This window comes from Melanerpes formicivorus, unplaced genomic scaffold, assembly GCF_026170545.1.
Source record: "Melanerpes formicivorus ecotype bairdi unplaced genomic scaffold, bMelFor1.0.p_v2 SCAF_29, whole genome shotgun sequence".
NCBI classification, from domain to species: domain Eukaryota; kingdom Metazoa; phylum Chordata; class Aves; order Piciformes; family Picidae; genus Melanerpes; species Melanerpes formicivorus.
This window is the reverse complement of record NW_027142381.1, coordinates 656116-679253: the sequence shown is the minus strand read 5'-3', so window position 1 is coordinate 679253 and position 23138 is coordinate 656116. Positions and strand designations below refer to the sequence as shown.

Genomic DNA, 23138 nt, shown 5'->3' with positions numbered 1-23138 from the left:
ATTCTCTTTCCCCCCCTCCTATTCTCTTCCCCCCCTCCTTTTCTCTTTCCCCCCCTCCTTTTCTCTTTCCCCCCCTCCTATTCTCTTTCCCCCCCTCCTTTTCTCTTTCCCCCCCCTCCTTTTCTCTTTCCCCCCCTCCTTTTCTCTTTCCCCCCCTCCTTTTCTCTTTCTCCCCCCCTTTTCTCTTTCTCTCCTCCTTCTCTCTTTCTCCCCCTCCTTTTCTCTTTCTCCCCCTCTGTTTCTTTTTTCCCTCCTCCTTTTTGTCTTTTTTTCCCCCCTCTTGTTCCCCCCCTAGTGAATCATGTTAAAAACGTGGAGCAGACTGGTAGATAATAACATCTTCAGACTTTCAGGGAGCACAGATCTATGTCCAAGCTCTTCCAATAGTCCCAGCTTGTAGAATCAACTAAATCATTCCTCTGAACTAGAAGTCTTAGCCAGGTGAAGGATTTCTGTGATTTTGTGCCCAGTTGAATCATGACTGGGAAATTATCACTTGGAACCAGAACCTGGTAGTGTAATGGTCTGAACGGGGTGAGACTGGCTTTAAAATTCTCCTGTGTTCTCCTTGCATTGAGTCCTGATCCTCCCTCTGGCTCTGAAGGTAATTCTCTGTGTTTCCATTTCCATATAGATAAGAAACCTTCAATTTTGGATATGTGTTCACATAGCTGCATCTGCATATGTGAGCAGTGTATATTCATTTTAAAACATTTCAAACAAGACTTCCAATTCTGTGCAGTTTGTGCCCTCTTCTCCCATCCTTTTGATAGAGTAAAAGGTGCAAAGAAACCCTGGCATTATCTGACTGTTCCTCTAATGGTATAAGTTCAGCTGTGCTTAAATATTCATGGTCCAAATGCTTGTCTAACCTATCCTTAAGTATATTTAGCAATGAGTAGAAAGGGACCTGGGGGTGCTGGGTGACAGCTGGCTGAACATGAGCCAGCAGTGTGCCCAGGTGGCCAAGAAGGCCAATGGCATCCTGGCCTGCATCAAGAATAGTGTGGCCAGCAGGAGCAGGGAGGTCCTTGTGCCCTGTGCTAAGCACTGGTTAGGCCACACCTTGAGTCCTGTGTCCAGTTCTGGGCTCCTCAATTTAGGAAGGACATTGAGAGACTTGAAGGTGTCCAGAGAAGGGCAATGAGGCTGGGGAGGGGTCTGGAGCACAGCACTGTGAAGAGAGGCTGAGGGAGCTGGGGTTGCTTAGCCTGGAGAAGAGGAGGCTCAGGGGAGACCTTCTTGCTCTCTCCAACTCCCTGAAGGGAGGTTGTAGCCAGGTGGGGGTTGAGCTCTTCTCCCTGGCAGCCAGCACCAGAACAAGAGGACATAGTCTCAAGCTGTGCCAGGGGAAGTTTAGGCTGGAGGTGAGGAGAAAGTTCTTCACAGAGGGAGCCATTAGCCACTGAATGTGCTGCCCAGGGAGGTGGTGGAATCACCATCCCTGGAGGTGTTCAAGAGGGGATTGGAGGTGGCACTTGGTGCCATGGTTTAGTCATGAGGTGTTGGGTGACAGGTTGGACTGGATGATCTTTGAGGTCTCTTCCAACCTTGGTGATTCTGTGATTCTGAGGAGCTGTGCCTGTCCTGGACAGCCTGGTTTGGTCCTTCCCTGACTGGACTTCAGGAAAACGAGTATGATTCTTGCACACCCACCCTTCACAAATATTTAAGTAAAATCTTAATTGGACAAGCTCATTTTACTGAGAATTATTCAAATCATTTTCCATGCAGAAGAGCTTTTTAAGAGATTAAATATATTGGATTACAGGTGAAATATTTTCAGTTTGCCTATGCCTGGCTAAAATCTTTGCTTGCTAAGCATGGGGCCAGCAGCACTCATCTGCTGCTGGGTTTTATTTCATGTTTGTCATTCAGTGTGAAGCCAGAGGTTTGAAATCTTCTTGAAACCACCTTTCTCAGCCCTCGTGTTCCTGTTTATCTCTGTGGTGAAGCAACAAATCATTTGCATGGCAAAGGGCACCAAACAGCTCTGTGGGAGCATTGCAGCTGAAGGAGATGCTCAGATATGCTGAAAGACAGCTCACTAGAAAGGCACTGTCCAAATGGAAGGTGATAGCATTGATCCTTTAGCAAAGGGGATTTGTTGGAAGCCTGCTGCAGCATCTGATTCGGGGGATATACTGGCTTTTGGTACTAGCTTTTGGGCAGCCCTGGGGAAAGCATACCTAGGATGTACAGTGAATAAAATTGTAGAGGGTTCAGGGGAATGCTGATTGTTCTACTGGACTCCAGTAACACTGACAGGGTTATTAAACACTGGAACAGGCTGCCCAGGGAGGGTGGTTGAATCCCCATGCCTGGAGACTTTTAAAAGGGCCAGAGGTGTGGTGCTGAGGGCCATGGTTTAGCAGCAGCCTTGGTACAGTTAGAGAAAGGTTGGGATGAATTATGCCTGGGGAGGTGGTGGGGTCACCATCATTGGCGGTCTTCAAGAGGAGACTTGCTGGGGTGCTTGGTGCCATGGGTTAGTTGTTTAGGTGGGTTGGATTGGTTGATGGGTTAGACATGATGATCTTGAAGGTCTCTTCCGGTCTGGTCTGATCTGGTCCTATTCTATTCTATTCTATTCTATTCTATTCTATTCTATTCTATTCTATTCTATTCTATTCTATTCTATTCTATTCTATTCTATTCTATTCTACTCTACTCTACTCTACTCTACTCTACTCTACTCTATTCTATTCTATTCTGTCTTTTCCAACCAAAGTGATTCTGAGATGCTATGATAAGCTCATTTTAAAAATGTATATTGGGTTTGGGTTGGGTTTTGGTTTTTTTGGTGTTTGTTTATTTTTCATTTTGTATTTATTTGTTTTCTTTTTCCCAGGAAAGTGATTTCTTACCTTCTGATCCCTTTACTTTTGGTTTCCTTAGCAGGAGCCTAGGGGTGCTTTCAGGAGAGCAAAGACAGCTGACACAGACAGTTGTATTTTTATACTCCCTAGACAATTTCCCTAGTCCTTGAGCAGCCCCTGGTTGCATGTTACATAGGTAGAGAACACAGAATTAACCAGGTTGGAAAAGACCTTTGAGATCATCCAGTCCAACCTATCAACCAATACCATCTAATCAACTAAACCATGGCACCAAGTGCCTCATCCAAGCTCTTTGTAAACACTTCCAGTGACAGGGACTCCGCCACCTCCCTGGGCACCACATTCCAATGGCCAATTAGTCTCTCTGTGAAGAACTTTCTCCTCACCCCCAGCCTAAACCTTCCCTGGCACAGCTTGAGACTGTGTCCTCTTGTTCTGGTGCTGGTTGCCTGGGAGAAGAGACCAATCTCCACCTGGCTACAGTCTCCCTTCAGGGAGTTGTAGACGACAATGAGGTCTCCCCTGAGCCTCCTCTTCTCCAGGCTAAGCAACCCCAGCTTCCTCAGCCTCACCTCATAAGACTTGTGAGTGTCCACCATCCTCTTGGGCATCTTTATTCTGTAATAAACCCACAGATTAACAAGGAAGGAAGGTGTCCTTGTGCTGTCCAGTAACTCCTCAATCAGTATTGCTGACATTTTCATGAAGAAAAGGAAAATCAAGCTTTAAAAGCAAAGTGGTAGGTGCTGAGGATCCCTCTAGTAGAAGTATGAGTGTGCTGCATGCTGTGCAAGGACTTTTATAGCCACAGGTTGCCTGGGAGAAGAGACCAACCCCCACCTGGCTACAACCTCCTTTTGGGTAGTTGTAGAGAGCAATAAGGTTTCCCCTGAGCCTCCTCTTCTCCAGGATAAACACCCCCACCTCCCTCAGCTGCTCCCCACAGGGCTTGTGAAGTAGGTAGAAGCTATAGGCAGAGGAACTAGGGTTATTTAGCGTGCTAAACAAAAGGTCTAAGCAAAGACTGAGTAAAAATCGTGCAGAAACTGCTGCAGGGAGAAAACACAAAATCTCAGGTTCCACCAAAGCTGCAAAGGAAAATTGGTGCCTGTTAGTCTGCCAATTACCCTTAGCGTTAATGAGTCCTGCCTTTAATAGTCTGCATTTGCAGCGATCAGCAGGACAACACTAAAAACTTCAGCAGTTTCCATGATTTCTAGCATAACCTGCGACATTTCACCCTTTGCTAGCTATTCTTTTGTCTCATAAAACACCCCTGAAAGCCTCTCTCCTATCCTCTCTCCCCATCTTCAGTGGGAGGTCAGGCAGAGGCAGCGTGCGCAGTGTAACACGTGGCTTCCATTAGCACATTTACCTCATTGGTTCTGCTTTTATATCCCCGAGTCAGAAATTTCTCCTTAATTTCCAGATCTCTGGCTGTAGCGAGGCCAGAAGCACGCTTGCCTAGGAGAGCCATTTGGGCTTGAAGATCCATGGTACTTAGCTTAATAAGAGCTCTACTTTTCAAAGACATCCGCTTTAATTTTCTCTTGATGCTTCCCTCATTTTCCAGTACCCTTCAGCATTATTTATTTCTCTAGAGAAGGAAGGGTTCGTGCTCCTCTTTCCTATGGGAATGTGCCTTTCCAATGTGAGCTGCAGGATGAGGGGAAAAGTCCTCAAGTTGCAGCAGGGGAGGTTTAGGTTGGATATTAGGAAACATTTCTGATTGGAAGAGTGGTCAGGCATTGGAACAGGCTGCCCAGGGAGTGGTGGAGGGGTGGAAAAAAAAGTGTAGATGAGGCACTTGGGGATGTGGTTTAATGGCCATGGTGGTGTTGGGTTGATGGTTGGACTTAATGATCTCAGAGGTTTTTTCCAACCCTAATGATTCTATATATACACTCTGTAAGCCAGGCAGCAGGATGACATAAAAAAATTTACTGTTCCAGAAATCTCTCCTGTATTATTTCCTCTGGTTCTTTTCCCTCCACCCCCAGTGTTGAGGCTCAGGACTCCTGTTTGGACATTGAGACTCTTGAATGTGTGCAGAGAAGGGCAACAAGGCTGGGGAGAGGCCTTGAGCACAAGCCCTATGAGGAGAGGCTGAGGGAGCTGGGGTTGCTTAGCCTGGAGAAGAGAAGGCTCAGGGAGACCTTCTTGCTCTCTCCAACTCCCTGAAGGGAGGTTGTAGCCAGGAGGGGGTTGGTCTCTTCCCCCAGGCAATCAGCACCACAACAAGAGGACACAGTCTCAAACTGCACCAGGGGAGGTTTAGGCTGGAGGTGAGGAGAAAGTTCTTCCCAGAGAGAGTTGTTAGCTGTTGGAATGTGCTGCCTAGGGAGGTGGTGGAGTCACCATTCCTGGTGGTGTTCAAGAGGGGATTGGATGTGGCACTTGGTGCCGTGGTTTAGTAGTCATGAGGTGTTGGGTGCCAGGTTGGACTTGACGATCTTTGAGGTCTTTTCCACCCTTATTGATTCTATGTTTCTCAGAAATGCTTTTCAGTGTCTTTCCTCCTCCCTCACCTTCTTAGTGAAAGATGTTTTGTCAGCTAGGGTTTGGATCAGTGGAGTTAAGTTCTCCCTTCATGCAGGCTGACATAGAGCAGGATGCCTTTCCATCATGCCTGCTGCCTGGGGAGCCTCTTGGGCTGGGTGCTTTAGAAGTGAAGCCTGTGTCCCACATCGTATTGCGTTTTACCCAAGGTTTCCTCTGCCCTACAAAACTCCTGTCTCCTTATGAAAGATACTGCAAGTTGAAGGAGAGAATAATACATTTGCTCTAACTGTACTGAGTCTGGGAATAGTTTTGCTGTAGAGATTAAATCTTCACATCATCTTGAAGAAAACCAACTCTTTGTCAGTCCCCCGGGGATCCGACGCCTGGCCATTGCAGCAGGAGCAGCTCAGAGCTTAGCAGCTCAAAGTGGTGTCTTTCTTCCTTTCTTTTCCTGCAGTGGGAGAGCAGTACACTCCTTTTGTCCCAGAATTCAGATGCTTTAGGAGATTCTGAAGGAAAAAAAATAAACAAAACCTTGTTTTTCTTTCTGAGGCACTTGTTGGGTGAATGTGGCTTAAGGATGAGTGAAGATCACAACTGCTCAGAGCTCTGATCTACATTGAACATCTAATCTTGATACAGCCCATTACCATCTCATGAGCTAGCAAAATTCACTCAGGGGTGAATTTACTCCAAAGATCAAGCTCTTTTTTTGTGGGGGATTAGTGCTGTTTATCGCTGTGGATAGGCTGGAGCAGGCATCAGGAGAGACTTCTTGGCGGCAGTTCAGCACTTCTGCTTTGCTGCCTGCCCAGAATGATAAAGGATTTTGTCTGTCACTTGGGAACAGTTCTGACTCTACATTTTAGCCCTGTCCTTCAAGGAATAAACTTATGGGGTCATGCTCTTCCTCTTTCTTGTTCATTGTGGCTCCCTGTGTAACTTCTGGCCCTTCTGGGCCAGTTTCAAGCAGGTTTGGCAAAGGACTGGAGGTTTTCAAAGCGTGAAGATGCTACAAGCATGTGCTAATAAGAGGTCACAGTAGAAGGCTGTGCTGCAAGGCAGCCCTGAATAGTTGTGTGTGGGCAGCAGCTGGCTTCAGAGGCCATGTCCCCTTTGTGCTGCTGCATGACCAGAGGCACTTAATCATTCATATGCAGCATTGGACTGCTTGAACATGGTGTGGCAGCTCACTTGTCCTATGAGAACCAAATGATCTTTCCACTTGGGTTATGAAGGGAAAATGGAAGAAGGTGCCATAGCAGGCTGAACACCCCCAACTCCCTCAGCCTGTCCTTGTAGCAGAGCTGCTCCAATGCCCTGATCATATTCATGGTCCTCCTCTGGACTCTCTCCATCAGGTCCATGTCCTTCCTATATTGAGGGCTCCAGACCTGCACACAGTACTCCAGGTGAGTTCTCACCAGAGCAGAGCGAAGTGGCAGAATCACCTCTCTGGATCTGCCATTGGCCTTCTGGGCTGCAAGAGTGCTTTGCTTTCCTAAAACTAAATCATAAACTGACCACTTAAAAGAAACTACTAGGTGAAGGCCATTTCTACACCCTTGCAAATAAAACATTCAAAGAGAATTAGGCACTCAAAGGCAGAACACATAGGGATGCCAAGAGCTCATAAAGAATGAAGTTATTAATTATGTCTTCTGGCTGCAGCCTGGAGGTCAAGGGTTATTAATCACTAAAGGGTGGAGGTCATGAAGATGGGGCTGGGCTCTTTTCAGTAGTGGCCAGTGATAGGACAAGGGGCAAACTAGAACACAGGAGGCTTCACTTGGACCTAAGGAGAAAATCATTTACTTTGAGAGTGCTGGAGTACTGGATCAGGCTGCCCAGGAAGGCTGTGGAGCTTCTTCTGTGGAGAATCCTGCTCAGACATGTTCCTGTGCAAACTGATCTAGGCAAAACTGCATTAGCAGAGAGATTGGACTAGGTCATCTCCAGAGGTCCCTTGCAACCCCCTCCGTTCAGTGGTTCAATGATTCTGTAGCAAAACCATGCAGAAATGTGCTCTTCTTTTGTGAAGCCCTAAAAGGAGGCTAGTAAAAGTGAATGAATAAATGTATTGGCTGGTTCTGTTGTAACTGTTTGCAGTCCTGCCTCTCCTGAGGCATCTTTTGAGCCACTTGGAAGTGACTTTTTCCCCTCTTCTGTTTGGATGTGAATTATCATGCTTGCCAAACATTGCTTGAGCGTTGCTTGAATGTGCTGTGCACCAAAGTGACATCTCAGCTGTGTGGATGAGTCCTTCTGACAGCCCAGACTGGAGGATGAAATGTTCAACCAGCACAGGGACAGACATGGAGATCCTCCCTGTCACATTGCACCTGGGAATGTTCATCTTTGAGGCTCTCCCTGCAGGTGTGTTTGCTAGGCTGGGTGGCATGGGAAGGGAGGTTGATGGTCTCGTGGTAGGGCCTTGCCCAAGACATTAAGAAATCACCTTTTATTGATTCTTTGGTTTAAATAGGGCAGATTCCTCTGTCCTTACTGAGATGAGGTTTATGGTGGTAGAGGAAGTGAGAAGTTCCTGTGCAGAAATAAGGGCTATACTTAGGAGAGAGAAGTGCATGTTGGGGTGGGGGTGTGTGTAGCAGGGAAGTGCATGTTGGGGTGTGTGCGTGTAGCTGAGAAGTGCATATTGGGGTGTGTGTAGCTGTCACTACTATGGTCTTGGAATAAAGCAGCTGATGGCATTATAGGCTTGGCAGTCAAAGCTGCTGAATATGAAGTTATGTCTTGGCATTTCTCCAGTGATTGTGCAGTCACCAGAGAGGCTTCATCTCACCAGGACCTTTGAACTGTGTTATCACCTAGAAAAGTCAGACCAGATGATCCTTGAGGTCACTTTCAACCTGGCATCCTACAATTCCATGATTCTTTTTGCTGTGTCACAGCACAGCCTGCTACATCAAGATAGCTGAGGGCATGGGGACACAGATAGGTCTGTCTTGACTTTGCCTATGTCTTTGCTGTATTTTGGGAATGGTGGGGGTGTTCTGCTCAAGGTGATTTGAACCAAAATAGATACAGAATACAGAATTAACCAGGTTGGAAAAGACCTTTGAGATCATCCAGTCCAACCTATCACCCAATACCATCTCATCAAATAAACCATGGCACCAAGTGCCTCATCCAGGCTCTTTTTAACCACTTCCAGGGATGGTGACTCCACCACCTCCCTGGGCAGCACATCCCAATGGCCAATCTCTCTTGCTGGGAAGAACTTCTTCCTAACACCCAGCTTAAACCTCCCCTGGTGCAGCTTGAGACTGTGTCCTTTTGTTCTGGTGCTGGGAGAAGAGACCAACCTCCACCTGGCTACAACCTCCCTTCAGGTAGTTGTAGAGAGCAAGAAGGTCTGCCCTGAGCCTCCTCTTCTCCAGGCTAAGCAGCCCCAGCTTCCTCAGCCTCACCTCATAGGGCTTGTGAGTGTCCACCATCCCCTTGGACATCTTTATTCTGTAATAAACCCACAGATGAACAAAGAAGGAAGGTGTCCTTGTGCTATCCAGTAACTCCTCAGTCTGTATTGTTGACATTTTCATGAAGAAAAGCAAAATCAAGGCTTAAAAGCAAAGTGGTAGGTGCTGAGGATCCCTCTAGTAGAAGTATGAGTGTGCTGCATGCTGTGGAAGGACTTTTATAGCTTTGGTTGATAGCCTTTCTGGCCAAGAGCTAACATTGACAGGCAGTAAAATTTCCTTGCTGATTTTGGGGGCAACATTTCATTGGGAAGGTTAAGAAGAAGGAATCAAAATCCTAAACTGTGTTTCTGTTAGAATGTGTCTGCTACAGTGGTAAAACCCTCAGCTGGTGAACTCAGGAAGGTATTTTGTCTTTTTGCTGTAACGAGAAGCACGAGCTAGAGTGCCCTAAGGAAACTGATGCAGCTGCATGTGCACTGTGCTGGAGCAGAAGGATCTGATTTTGATAAGGAAATAGGGGTTTGGAGGAAAAAGGTCTCCTTGTGAGAAAAATACTGTTTTGATTTTGTTAGAGTCTGTGTCTGCAACCAAATTGATGTCTCTTCATAAGCCAGCTGAAACTTGGCCCTGTGTCTGAAATGAAATCAGTCTCTCTTCATAAACAAGCTGAACCTTGTCCCTCCAGCTGTTTGGGGTCAGGGAGTTCACCGAGTGATCTTCTGGCCTTCTGCAGGCCAGAAAGTTTCACCTTTCTTGACTTCTTCCTCTGACTATTGCTGAGCCTGGAAATGGAAAAAGGCAGCCTGGATATCTAATCCATCCCCGTGTCACAGCCAGCTGCTCCTTGCAGCTGATTTGTTATTATTGTCCTCAGATAAAATCTGATCAAGCCCAGCACGGTCAGAGGAACTCCATCAACTCTCAGAAGCTCCCTACCTGGAAAGGCTGTTTAGAGGTTCCCTGTCAAAAGGAGTAGTAATAATACTCTCTATTTAGTGCCTGGACCTGCGATTTACATTGATAAGAGATTTTCTTACTGCCTCACAATCCCTAGTTGTTGAAGAGAAAAAAAGTGTTTAAATCTGTGTCTTAGAGACTCATGGTTGGCAGAGACCTCTGCAATCATCACATTTTGTAGCTCAGGCAAAATATTTTGTCCAGGGCAGTGCAGATCTATGGTAGGTGTGGGAGCTGGAATATGGTCATCATGAAGCTCTATGCATAAACTTATTGTCTCTTCAAAAGTAGCAGTGGTGACAGCAATCTGTTCTCTTAGAATCAGGGCTCTGGCATTAAAACAAAGGGAATTATTTCCTGGTGCCTTTATTTAAACAAACAAACAGCAGCACAAAATAACAAAATGAAACAAACAAGAACCAAAAAAAACCCAAACCAAGCAAAAAATCCCAAACCAACAAGGGACCTGGGGCTCTTTAGTCTGGAATGGAGACGACTGAGAGGGGGTTTAATAAATGTTTCTAAATATCTGAGGGCTGGGGGTCAGGAGGGAGGGGACAGGCTCTGCTCAGCTGGTCCCTAGGATAGGACAAGGAGCAATGGATGTAAGCTGCAGCACAGGAGGCTCCACGTCAACACAAGGGGGAACTTCTTTACTGTAAGGGTCACAGAGCACTGGAAGAGGCTGCCCAGAGAGGTTGTGGAGTCTCCTGTTCTGGAGACTTTCAAAGGCCTGTCTGGATGTGTTCCTCTGTGACCTGAGCTAGATTGTATGGTCCTGCTCTGACAGGGGTTTGGACTCGATGATCTCTTTGAATCATAGAATCAATGAGGTTGGAAGAGACCTCAAAGACCATCAGGTCCAACCTGTCACACAAGACCTCATGACTACTAAACTATGGCACCAAGTGCCACATCCAAGCCCCTCTTGAGCACCTCCAGGGATGGTGACTCGACCACATCCCTGGGCAGCACATTCCAATGGCTAACAACTCTCTCTGGGAAGAACTTTCTCCTCACCTCCAGCCTTAACCTCCCCTGGTGCAGCTTGAGACTGGGTCCCTTCCAACTCCTGACACCCTCTGAGCCTGTGAAAACCAACCAACCAACCAGAAAACCCACCAAAGCCCCAATGACAAAACCAAATTGCCCATTGTTTTGTTGTTGTTTCTGACAAAAAGAAGAGTCTCTGCTAGTTAAAGATATTACAGCTCCAGGTGTCCTCTCTAATAAAGAACAACACAAGCATGAACTTGGCTTCCCTCAATCAGCCCCAAATCACCAATATAGCTCTTTTCTTTGTGCAGCTTGTGTTGAACTTTGCCTATTTCCTTCAGCTATGCAGATATAAAGAAATAATTGTGCTTGATAAAGGTCTGGGGATGCTATACTTTAAAAGATAAGAAAGCTTTGAGGGGAAATTGTTTTTAAATCCATACCATTTGTATGCTGTTCACTGCTCCTACTGAGCAAAAATTCATTCAGCTGGCAGTTAACCAACCCTATTTTATTTTTACTCTGTGCTCAAGCTATCCTTCTCCTGGGGACATCTAACCTTATATGTAATTACCTCTCTGAGAGTAAGAAGGAGGCCTAAATAACCTTCCTAACAACTAAATGAATGCATGGATCCCTGGGACAGGTTATCCGTTGGGTTGTGGTGGCAGAGCTGTCGGGAGCAGCGCACCCGGACCGTGGTAGATTTCACAGTATCACAGTATAACTTAGGTTGGAAAGGACCTCGAGGATCATTGAGTCCAACCTATCAACACAGACCCAATGACTAGACCATGGCACCAAGTGCCACGTCCAATCTCCCCTTGAACACCTCCAGGGTCGATGACTCAACCACCTCCCTGGGCAACCCGTTCCAATGACGAACGACTCGCTCGGTGAAGAACTTCCTCCTCACCTCGAGTCTAAACCTCCCCTGGTGCAGCTTGAGACTGTGTCCCCTTGTTCTGGTGCTGGTTGCCTGGGAGAAGATACCAACCCCTTCCCGGCCACAACCACCCCTCAGGTAGTTGTAGAGGGCAATGAGGTCACCCCTGAGCCTCCTCTTCTCCAGGCTAAGCAATCCCAGCTCCCTCAGCCTCTCCTCATAGGGCTTGTGTTCAAGGCCTCTCCCCAGCCTTGTTGCCCTTCTCTGGACACCTTCAAGTCTCTCAATGTCCTTCTTAAACTGAGGGACCCAGAACTGGACACAGTACTCAAGGTGCAGCCTAACCAATGTAGAGTACAGGGGCACAATGACCTCCCTGCTCCTGCTGGCCACACTATTCCTAATGCAGGCCAGGATGCCATTGGCCCTCTTGGCCACCTGGGCACACTGCTGGCTCATATTCAGGTGGCTGTCGATCAGCACCCCCAGGTCCCTCTCTGTTTGGGAGCTCTCAGCCACTCTGACCCCAGCCTGTAGCACTGCCTGGGGTTGCTGTGGCCAAAGTGCAGCACCTGGCACTTGGACTTGTTGAATGCCATCCCATTGGACTCTGCCCATCTGTCCAGTTGGTTGAGGTCCCTTTTTTTTTGTTGCAGCATTGGGCCAAAGAACTGGGATTTGAAATGTTGTCAGAAAATCAAATCCAAAAGCCCTGTGTTTTCAGGTTAATACTTTTGTTTCTTTGCTAGCTTGGAAATGAGAGTGATGAATTCTGACGCCGGTGGTTGCTTTTTCCTTTTCTCTCAAGGTCTGTCCAAGTCACTTGGTCTCATTGAAGGCTATGGTGGACGTGGTAAAGGTGGGCTGCCAGCCACGCTGTCCCCTGATGAGGAGGAGAAAGCAAAAGGACCACATGAGAAATATGGCTACAACTCCTACCTCAGTGAGAAAATTTCACTGGATCGTTCCATACCAGATTATCGCCCAACCAAGTAAGTACCATGCTCCATGATGGAGGGCAGATGTTTGGGTGTCATCTAAGAGCCAGGAGAAGTTTAGGCTGGAGGTGAGGAGAAAGTTCTTCCCAGACAGAGTTGTTAGCCATTGGAATGTGCTGCCCAGGGAGGTGATGGAGTCCCTGTCTCTGGAGGAGTTTAAAAAAGGCTTGGATGGTCCATATTGTTCTCATGCTGGACTAGGGTCTGGCCCAATGTACTTTGAAGCCAGAGGGCTTTTGCTATAAATCTGACAGGATGCTGACCCCCTGGCCATGCAACCACAGCAAGTATAGGGCCTGGAGGGGAATCAGACTTCACTATCCCTGGAGGTGTTCAAAAAAGGCTTGGATGTGGCACTTGGAGCCATGGTTTAGTTGTCAGGAGGTGTTAGGTATTAGGGAATAGGTTGGACTTGATGATCTCTGAGGTTTTGTCCAACCTGGTTGATTCTATGATTCTAGGAGTGGTAGTTGCTTTCATGTTCTTGTGGTGCTACTATTCATTCTTCCCTCCTTATCTTTCACAGGGCCATGCTCAGTGATGAGCAGCCCATGTAGTTTGGCTGAAGCTGAGATAGTTCATAAAGAATTTATCAGGGGAAAAAAGTCAATTTCTTTCCACTCCTCTCCTTCCCTTTTTATTTTCCTAAAGCAATACGTTTTTTTGGGTGGTAATAATGTGATCAGAAGCTCAAACCTGCTTTTGTCAGCAAAGGGCTGTTGGTGTCTGTTGCCCTGTAAATGTGGGCAAAGCCTCCCCCTTCCTCCTCCCCTGTCAGCTCCTTCATGTCCCTGCGAGACCTCTGAGGCTCCCTGGCTGCCCTCCCAGCATAGTCCTCCACCTGGGATGATGCTGTGGGATCTCCTGTTGATCTTTATGCAGCCCAGAGAGGTTGCTGTGAGCAAGGAAAGTACTTTCACCCTTTGAAGGAAGACATGAGGAAAGGCTTAAAATGCCAGTCAGAAAGAGTAACATCTGCTGAGCAGTGACACCTCTGTGCAAACACCTTTGAAAGAGAGCCCAGTGGATCAGGTAGCAATATCCTTTCTCTACTGATTTTTTTCCACAATGACCTTTTGAGAGGATGGCAATGATGATATTTACCTGCTAAGCACCATGGAAGAATAGCCTTTAAATGAGCTGCCAAATCATTTTATTAAGAGTGTGAGAAAAGACAGGCTGTGAGTTTATCTTTATGAAAGTTCATTTTAGATACAGCTAGCAGAATCTCCCTCAAAATAGCAAAGTGTCAATTTGTCCAGGCCTGGAGTGAAATTCCTGATAAATAACAAAAAAAAAATAAAAAGAATGAGCTGAGAAGAGATTGAGATTCTGAAAGATACTTGTCCAATGCCTGTGTCATTAGGACAGGGACAAAGCCATCTGCAAGCCCCTGGAAATCATGCAGCAGGGGGATGCAGCTACATATCTCCAGCGTACTGGCAAATTGTTAAGGATGTGAGAGCATGGAGAGCTTTTGTTCCCTCATTTCTCTACATCCTGCATGCATTTCAAGCAGCCACTCAGTGTTTCCAAGGCTGTCAACCACTGACAACAGAAATACTTGGATGAGTTTTCAAAGGGACTGAGGCCCAACCTCCAATTCTGCTGGTAGGGTTGGTCTGGACAAAATGAATTGCAGGCACACATGGCACCTTTGGCTCTATGAGATGCAAATCCCACTACAATGACAAATCCTCCCAAGTGAGACCTTCTCTAGCAGCTACCTGAGTCTGAGCTTCTTATTTTCATTTCTCATCCAGAACTCTGACTTCTAGCAGAGCCAGCATTACTTTGTGAGAATTAATTTGAGAAGTAATGTGGTCGGGTTTTTTCTTTTCAGCTCTTGGGGGGGAGGGGGAAGAAAAGGATTAATTCTGACATTTTTAGGTTTCCATTGTGTTCTTCTTCAGTGCCACTATCCATCATTTCATGGAAGGGTGGTGGAGAGGACAGGGCAGACACAGGAGTTTATTAAAAATGCATCATTTTGGAGCTGGGCTAAGACTTTGGAGAGAATTTGTGGGCACTGACTGCAGCTGCATAACTTAGCGTCCTTGATCTGGGCGAGAACTCCAGGAGCGTCTTTTAGTTATTGCTTTGGGAGTTGTTTTTAGGGATCAGTTGTCTTGGTATTGTGAGAGAACAGTTGGTTTGGTTATGAAATAGGCTGGAGTTTGGAGGATTGGAAAAGTTTCAAGCTTTTTTTTTCTGCTCCTGCCTCGGAGATCCAGCCGCTATTTTGTGCTTGCAGTTTTATGGCTGATTTTATGAAGGGTTTAATACAAACCATTTAAGTCAAGTACCCTGGTCTCTGATTAAAATAGATCCAAGTCAAAAGAAATTAGCCTAAATGGCTTGGAAATTGCAGCATTATTGGGGAAAAACTGTTGAAACCCCTCCAGCTGATAAGCATTACAAAGCATGTATTAGTTATAAATATAATAGTGAAAGCCTGTTTGGTTCAGCTAAAGGCTGTTCAGTGTCTGGAATGCTGATGGACTCAGACTGCTCCTAGCAGTGGATGCTGCTTATAGGTTTATCCTTTTTATGCTCTCTTTATGGAAAGAAAAAGATTGTTGCGATCAAGTGTCACCCTCTTGAGTGCTGAGCCATGGTGGATCAGTCCTCCTCCTCTCCATGTTATCACAGAGTCACCAAGGTTGGAAGAGACCTCAAAGATCATCAAGTCCAACCTGCCACCACAGACCTCATGACTAAATTGTGACCATGCCCAAAGTGAAGTGGAATAAGGAGATACTCCAGTCCATGAACCATAGAATCATAGAATTAATAAGTTGGAAAAGACCTCAAAGATCATCAAGTCCAACCTGTCACCCAACACCTCATGACTACTAAACCATGGCACCAAGTGCCATGTCCAATCCCCTCTTGAACACCTCCAGGGATGGTGACTCCACCACCTACCTGAAGGGTGGTTATAGCCAGGAGGGGTTTGGTCTCTTCTCCCAGGCAACCAGCACCAGAACAAGAGGACACAGTCTCAAGCTGTGCCAGGGGAAGATTAGGCTGGAGGTGAGGAGAAAGTTCTTCACAGAGAGGGTTGTTAGCCATTGGAATGGGCTGCTCAGGGAGGTCCTCATGGCTCTTCATTGAACTCTCTCCAGCAGTTCCCTGTCCCTCTTGAACTGAGCCCAGAACTGGACACAGTTCTCCAGATGTGGTCTGAGTAGGGCTGCTTATTTCAGTTTATTTGAGATTTATTCAGTTTATTTGAGAGATTTTTTTTTTCCTTTGCTTAAAAGCCAGGGCTGCTTTCTGAGGCTTAAGTTAGAAAGTCTGCCTTGCTGTTCACCACCTGAGTACCACTGGCCTTTATGCTGCACTGATTCCCCAAAAAGTGCTGCTGATATTATGGATGCATGGAATAATGTGTGTGGTACTGATGGATTGGGTCCAGTGGAGGGCCACAAAAATGATCAGGGGGTTGGAGCTCCTCTGCTCTAAGGATAGGCTGAGGGAGCTGGGGGTGTTCAGCCTGGCAAAGAGGAGGCTCCAGGGAGACCGAATAGCAGCCTGCCAGTACCTGAAGAGGGCTACAAGAAGAACAGAGAGAGACTGTTTACAAAGGCCTGCAGTGAGAGGACAAGGGGCAATGGTTTCAAACTGGAGAAGAGCAGATTTAGATTGGATATTAGAAGCAAATTCTTTACTATGAAGGTGGTGGAACACTGTAACAGGTTGCCCAGGGAGGTGGTTGAGGCCCTATTCCTGGAGATATTCAAGGTGAGGCTCAATGAGGCCCTGGGCAACCTGATCTAGTTGGGGATGTCCCTACTGACTGCAGGGAGGTCAGACTGGATGACCTTTGGAGGTCCCTTCCAGCCTGGACCATTCTATGATAGCGCTGCTAGCATAAGGGAGCTGTGCCTGGGAGCCCTTCATCTTGAGCTAATTTAGTGAGATGTTTCTGATCCTGGCTTTCTGTTGTGTAGGAAAGGTTGAGCTGTGTGTGTGTTGCAGTGTGCTTTTACAGTGGACTAAATAATGATGTTACAGTGTGGATGTCCCAGAAAGCCACTCCTTTGACTAAAATAAGGGAGAACTTTTCTTTTGGTGCAAGGGACCCTATTTCAAGTCTTACTGCAGGGCAGTGTCACAGCGAGATAGATACAGGCAACACATTTCTATCTTGTTTGATTAGGTTTTTGAACTTCCAAGATGAGATTCCTGAGTGTTCTGGAAAACAATTACTGCTTCTAGATTAGAGGTGCCCAAGGTGCTGCCAGGACCCAAATCCTCCCCCCAGAAATGTGAGATTTTCTTTGGTTTTCTGCAAAAGCTGTGAGGGACGAGACTGAGCTGTGAGTTTTTCATTGATCAATTCACAGTGTTTTCTGCTTGCCTCTGAAGGATGGGGGAAGCTAAGAAGATGTGTTGCTTTCTTTATTGAAAGTGAAGCTTATTTTACATGGGCTCCTAGGGATTTTGCTTTGCCACTAGACTTTATGCACCTCTGTTTCATTCTGTGCATTAATGGGAACCCCTCCTAGGTGTAGCAGGAAAATAAACACGGCTATGGTAGATCAATCTGCTTGTCCATTCTTATCCAGTGCCTAATCTCCAATAGAGGAATTACCAGATGCTTCAGGTTGAAGGAATCAAATTAAGGAAACCCACAAAATAATCTGCCTAGCCTGTCTGGTACATTCTGGCTTCCCTATTCTCTCTTTTTAATCCTATCTAATGTAAATGTGGAGTCCTCATTATCTCTTTAAAAGTCTGTTCCTTTCTGGAATCCTGCAAAGCTCTGATTCAGTGGTATTTTATGGCATTATGGGATTAAGAAGTAGATTTAAGAGAAATAATACCCACAATGGTTAAGACTATTGAACCATTGGGTGAAGATGACATATTCCTGCTGCTGCAAAGCTCTCAGCAGCTGTTCTCGTGCAGGTAAGCTTCAAGATATCAAAGTGAAGGAGGGGGGTGTGGAATAGTGTAAGTGATAAGCTCCTTTCACAGCTTGATGTTTCAGATATTTTGAGGGCTTCCTAGCCAGGAGATCCTATCCCTCCCTCCTGTCTGCTTCGTGGGTCCTGCATATGGATCAGGCAAAGCATGGAAAGACTTTGGTGGTGTGCATCTGGGGCTTGATCTGCTTTTGTGTTCATGCAGCATGAACCTGGTGAAAGGTTTGCATTTGCTAGCTGGACCACATGGCCTCAGGGCAGTGTCCTGGGTAGAGCTGTACCATCACCTGGAGGCCATGGGTAGAGTTTGGACAGTTACATATCACTGAGTTGATTTTAATTTTTCCCAGGGGTGTGTTTGGGGGTTGAGTCAGAGTCATTGCACTCAAGTGTCTCAAGTGGCTGAATCACCATTTATTCCTGTAGCTGCCTTCCTTGGGAGCCTGGGAGCAATTGGGCCTTTTAGCACCATCTGGCTCGAGCTGAGTTTTATTAGCAGAGACTTCTGTGTAGCAGCAAGTTGAAAGGCTTTCTCTGGGATATAGTGGAAAAGGGGTTTAGAGAAGACTTGGGGTTGTGGAAATGAGGGGTTTAGAGAAGACTTGGGGTTGTTCTTTGATAACTCAGTTAACTGAAGAGAAACTAAATCCATTCTTGGTTTATTATTATTCACAGTGATCTGTGTGTGCCCTACACAGGCTCTCAGCATGTACATACTGGGGGCTAGAACACATTCTAGGTAGAGAGAGCAAGCTGTAGTTAGAGGTACTGCTCCTTTTGGGATGACTCCCCACCCCTGGAAAGACTCTTGCCCTCTGCTGTGGGACTACCTTTGGGTTTCAGCCTCCACTCTGGTTACTGGGGTGTTGCCAGGCCAAAGAATTGGATTTTGGTTTTATAGTGGAAACCAAATACATCTTTGGAAAGTCATCAATGTAGGTGTGACTTAGATACAGAATAGAATAGAATAGAATAGAATAGAATAGAATAGAATAGAATAGAATAGAATAGAATAGAATAGAATAGACCAGACCAGACCAGACCAGACCAGACCAGACCAGACCAGACCAGACCAGACCAGGTTGGAAGTGACTTTTGAGATCATTGTGTCCAACCTATCACCCAACACCATCTGATCAACTAAACCATGGCACCAACATTAAGGCTGTCCAGGGGAGTGGGCCTTGGAGACTGTCATTCAGTCTCCTGCTTATGAGACCAGACCTGCCTTCTCTGTTGTGCTGGGCCTAAGATATTCTCATCTCATGCTGGATGCAGTTTGTATCTGCTCTCAATCTTCCCCTGCAGACTCCAAGACTGCTGTGAGGCTCAGCCTCTGCCCTCTGGTTGGCTCTGATGGTGCTCAGGAAAGTTTCATATGCTATCTTGTTTGTTGCAAAGGAGAGCAAATCTCTTCCATTGTGAAAATAACCAAAAGGTTTTGCAGGTGCCTTTGTCTCCATTTTCTCTTGTAGCAAGATACTGGTGTGGGACCTTACCCAGGATGTATGTCATGACTTGGGCAGGAGACTGCTCTGTGTCCTGCTTCTCACATCTGACATGACATCTGTCTCGGCCTCTCATTTCTTCCCAGAACAGACCTCTACCTCATTCACACTTTGCTTGAAGCAAAAAGCTTTTTGCTTTCCACCCCTTTTTGTTGGGGCATGGCTGAGATCTGCAAATACTATTGTAGCTAGTGAGAGAGCTCTTCATTGCTGGTTTTCCTCAAGCTGTTAGTAGCTGGAACGTTCCTGGAGCTGCACAGCTCTGGTATTCCACCAGCTACTGAGTCGTGTGCTGCCCTGGGGTGTTTAGCCAGGCTTGATGAAATGAATCTGAGGAGAAGGAGACAAAAACAAACTGCTTGAATTATGCTGGTGATATTTGCTGGGAAATAGAGTTTCACGACTCTTCATTTGTAGTCATTGCTGTTTATTGCAAAGAGAGGAGGTCAGAAGAGCTCTCTGTCTCTTGCATGCACAATATTAGCATTTTGCCTTTTGCAACAAGGTTTTAGGGTTCTCTATTATTTATTGTTTGTTGTTTTTCAATCCTACATGCAGACAATATCAAGGAAAAGAGGCAAGTTGTAGGCCTTTTTCTTCATCAGATAGCTGAAGGGAAAACTAGAAAGGAATCAAGATGATGTAAGAAGGCAAAAAAAAAAAAGAGAGTGTATGACTGTTGCAGATATGAAATTCACTTTGGATAGCATGTGGGTGTGTGTTAAAAGATACTTTTATCTCTAGGGAAAAAAACCTGAACTAGTTGTCTGTCTGCTCCTCTGCTGGGTAGTTGTAGGTCTGATCCAGCGTTGTGTGAAAAACGCTCTTGCCCTTGGCTTTTTGGCAACTTCAGCCATATAAAAAAGAGAAGGAGAGGTAATAATTTCCAATACTTGGAAACAGGCCACCTGAACATTTTCTAGGAGAGCAAGTAAAGAAATCAAGCAGTGAGTAACAGTGCCAAAGCTCTGGTGTAAAAGAAACGCGCCTCAGAACAAGGCTCCCCAAAACGAGATCAGTTTTGTGGTTCAGAGACAGGCTGCTGGCTGTATTATACCCACACTTCCCATTCATAGTATCATAGTATCAGTCAGGGTTGGAAGGGACCACAAGGATCAGCTAGTTCCAACCCCCCTGCCATGGGCAAGGACACCCCACACTAGATCAGGCTGGCCAGAGCCTCATCCAGCCTGGGCTTAAACACCTCCAGGGATGGGGCCTCAACCACCTTCCTGGACAACCCATTCTGCCCAGTGTGTCAGATCTCTGTGCAGCTTTAAGCATGTTGATTCTGCCAGGTTGCACAAGCTTCTGGTGCTCTCCAGAGGAGAGTTTGAGGTTGGGCCAAACCTGTCCCCTTTCTGCTCTGAAGATCACAGGGGCAGGAGGATCCTTCTAAACTCAGCTTCAGACCTGAAACACTTTGGGTTTTCCTTCTCTGGCCTCATGAAGGCTCTTGGGATCTGAAGAGCCACCACTGCTGCCTTGTGTGTGCATGCCATGCCTGCGTTTGGGGAAGCCATGCACCCCATCTGCCTTTCTAGGGAAGGTGCTGCAACCTTTGGTGCCTCTTGGATGATTTGCACAAGAGGAAAAAGCTGCTTTATTGCTTCATTGCTCTTCCAGCAGGGATACAACCCAGCAGGCTCTTGAATAAATACTGGTATCGATCTTTATTCCTCCATGCGTGCATGGGGTGATTCTTACTGGACTGCCAGTAATTCTTTTTCTTGAGCACTGGGTGGGTAAAGCCTCTAAAGGCAGGCTTTTCCAGCTGCACTGGGTGTTTGCTGGTTATTTCTCTGTGTGTGACCTCTCAGAAGGAGCCAGCCCCCCAGCACAGAGCAGCGTGCTGCCTTGCACACCATGCAGGCAGGTAGAATAGAATAGAATAGAATAGAATAGAATAGAATAGAATAGAATAGAATAGACCAGGTTGGAAGAGACCTTCAAGATCATCACGTCCAACCTATCATCCAACACCACCTAATCAACTAACCCATGTAACCAAGCACCCTGTCAAGTCTCCTCCTGAACACCTCCAGTGACGGCGACTCCACCACCTCCCCGGGCAGTTCATTCCAATGGGCAATCACTCTCTCCGTGTAAAACTTCCTCCTGACCTCCAGCCTGAACTTCCCCTGGCGCAGCCTGAGACTGTGTCCTCTTGTTCTGGTGCTGGCTGCCTGGGAGAAGAGACCAACCTCTGCCTGTTTACAACCCCCCTTCAGGTAGTTGTAGAGAGCAATAAGGTCACCCCTGAGTCTTCTCCTCTCCAGGCTAAGCAGCCCCAGCTCCCTCAGTCTCTCCTCACAGGGCTGTGTTCCAAGCCCCTCACCAACTTTGTTGCCCTTCTCTGGACTCGTTCCAGCAAGTCAACCTCCTTCCTAAACTGAGGGGCCCAGAACTGGACACAGGACTCAAGGTGTGGCCTAACCAGTGCAGTGTACAGGGGCACAATGACCTCCCTGCTCCTGCTGGCCACACTGTTCTTAATGCAGGCCAGGATGCCATTGGCCCTCCTGGCCACCTGGGCACACTGCAGGCTCATGTTCATCCTACCATCAACCAGCACCCCCAGGTCCCTCTCTGCCTGGCTGCTCTCCAGCCACTCTGACCCTAGCCTGTAGCACTGCCTGGGATTGTTGTGGCCAATGTGCAGAACCCGGCACTTGGTAGGGCTGGTGAAAAGCCACCTTAGAACTGACTGTGTCTGACTTCCACCTGAAAAGTTTTAAGGGTTTATATTTTTGTTTCTCTTCTGTATTTAGTTAAGGGACACAGGACAGCTCTCTTTTTCCTTTCTTTTGAAGTAAAGGTCATGGAATTGTGCTTTGTCTGACAACTGTGTGCTGTGTATGGAGTCAGAAGTGTCTCAAAAGCCTTCGGTGCTTAGAAGTCCAAATGTCTTCTTTCAACTCAGTTGGTAAGAAAGTGCTTTTGGGAAGTAGCTCCAGAATTTGTGTAGTGGCTGCTCTGAGATTCTCTTCCTATTGTACTCCTGAAATGCTGTGACTCTGGCTTTAAACACACTGTACCAAACAGACTCATTTTTTAAATGCAGTAGATTCTGCTAATTGTCAATTTTCCCTCCCAGGCTACGTTGCCTATTCTTACAAGTTTGGAACATGATGCTTCAGGGAAGTCTTCTATCTGTGAAGTGTGCTATAAAACATTTCCTAATGTAAACCTAAGTATTAAATGCCTGCTTTGGCAGAGGATGGGATTAGTATAATTCAACAACTTGCTGTTGTGCTCTTCTGAACTCCAGTGTTGAAAAATACCTGCGTTATCATAAACACTTCTGACTAAACTGCACTTAGGAAAATAAATGAACCAAATTAAGCCTTGGATAAACTTCTTTTAAGTATGCCTTCCAAAGGAAATCAAAGCTTGTGCTGCTTGTGCTACCAGTCTGCTTCCATGCCTTGCAGAGAGCTTCTAAATAGGTTGCCTGTTCACAGCCAAGCCCAGCAGAGGTATGAGTCAAACGGTGATGTCTTGACAGCATTGGTCCTGAAGTCATTTGTTCAGTTTCCCAGCACAAGGGGAGGGATGGTTTTAAGCTGTGGGAGAGCAGATTTAGACTAGATTTTAAGAAGAAGTTCTTCAGTATGAGGGTGGTGAGACTCTGGAATAGGTTGCCCAGGGAAGTTGTGGATGTCCCCTCCCTGGAGGTGTTCAAGTTCAAGATGTTGGATGAGTTCCTGAGCAACCAGTTCTAGTTGAGAGGCATCTCTGTCCATGGCAGGGAGGATGGAGTAGACAGTCTCTAAGGTCCCTTCCAACCTGAGCCATTCTATGATCCACAGCAGTCTGGTGTGTTGGCTCCCTTGGCCAGTGGGTTGTTGCCTTCAGCTGCTGGTCTGGACATGTGCAGCTCACTGGGAAGGGTGACCTGTACAGGGGTGGGCTTGTCCTACAGCTGATGGCTTGATCAAAGGACAGTCAACCACAGAGCATGAATCCTTTCAAGTAATCTTAGAGTTCATTACTGATTTTTTTCACCTTCTTCCCACTGTCCCCACATTGTGGCCACTCAGTAAGTCCTAGAGTGAGGAGATCTCAATGATC

General features: G+C 46.5%; 1 protein-coding gene across 1 annotated transcript in view; it reads left to right on the top strand.

The window, feature by feature from the left end:
* The window catches only part of GALNT17 (polypeptide N-acetylgalactosaminyltransferase 17), a 298218-nt gene that overhangs the window by 60450 nt on the left and 214630 nt on the right, over positions 1-23138 (top strand). The window contains exon 2 of the mRNA XM_068154430.1: positions 12433-12616. Within this exon, the coding sequence (XP_068010531.1) occupies positions 12433-12616 (184 nt within the window). The remainder of the gene's footprint in view (positions 1-12432; positions 12617-23138) is intronic.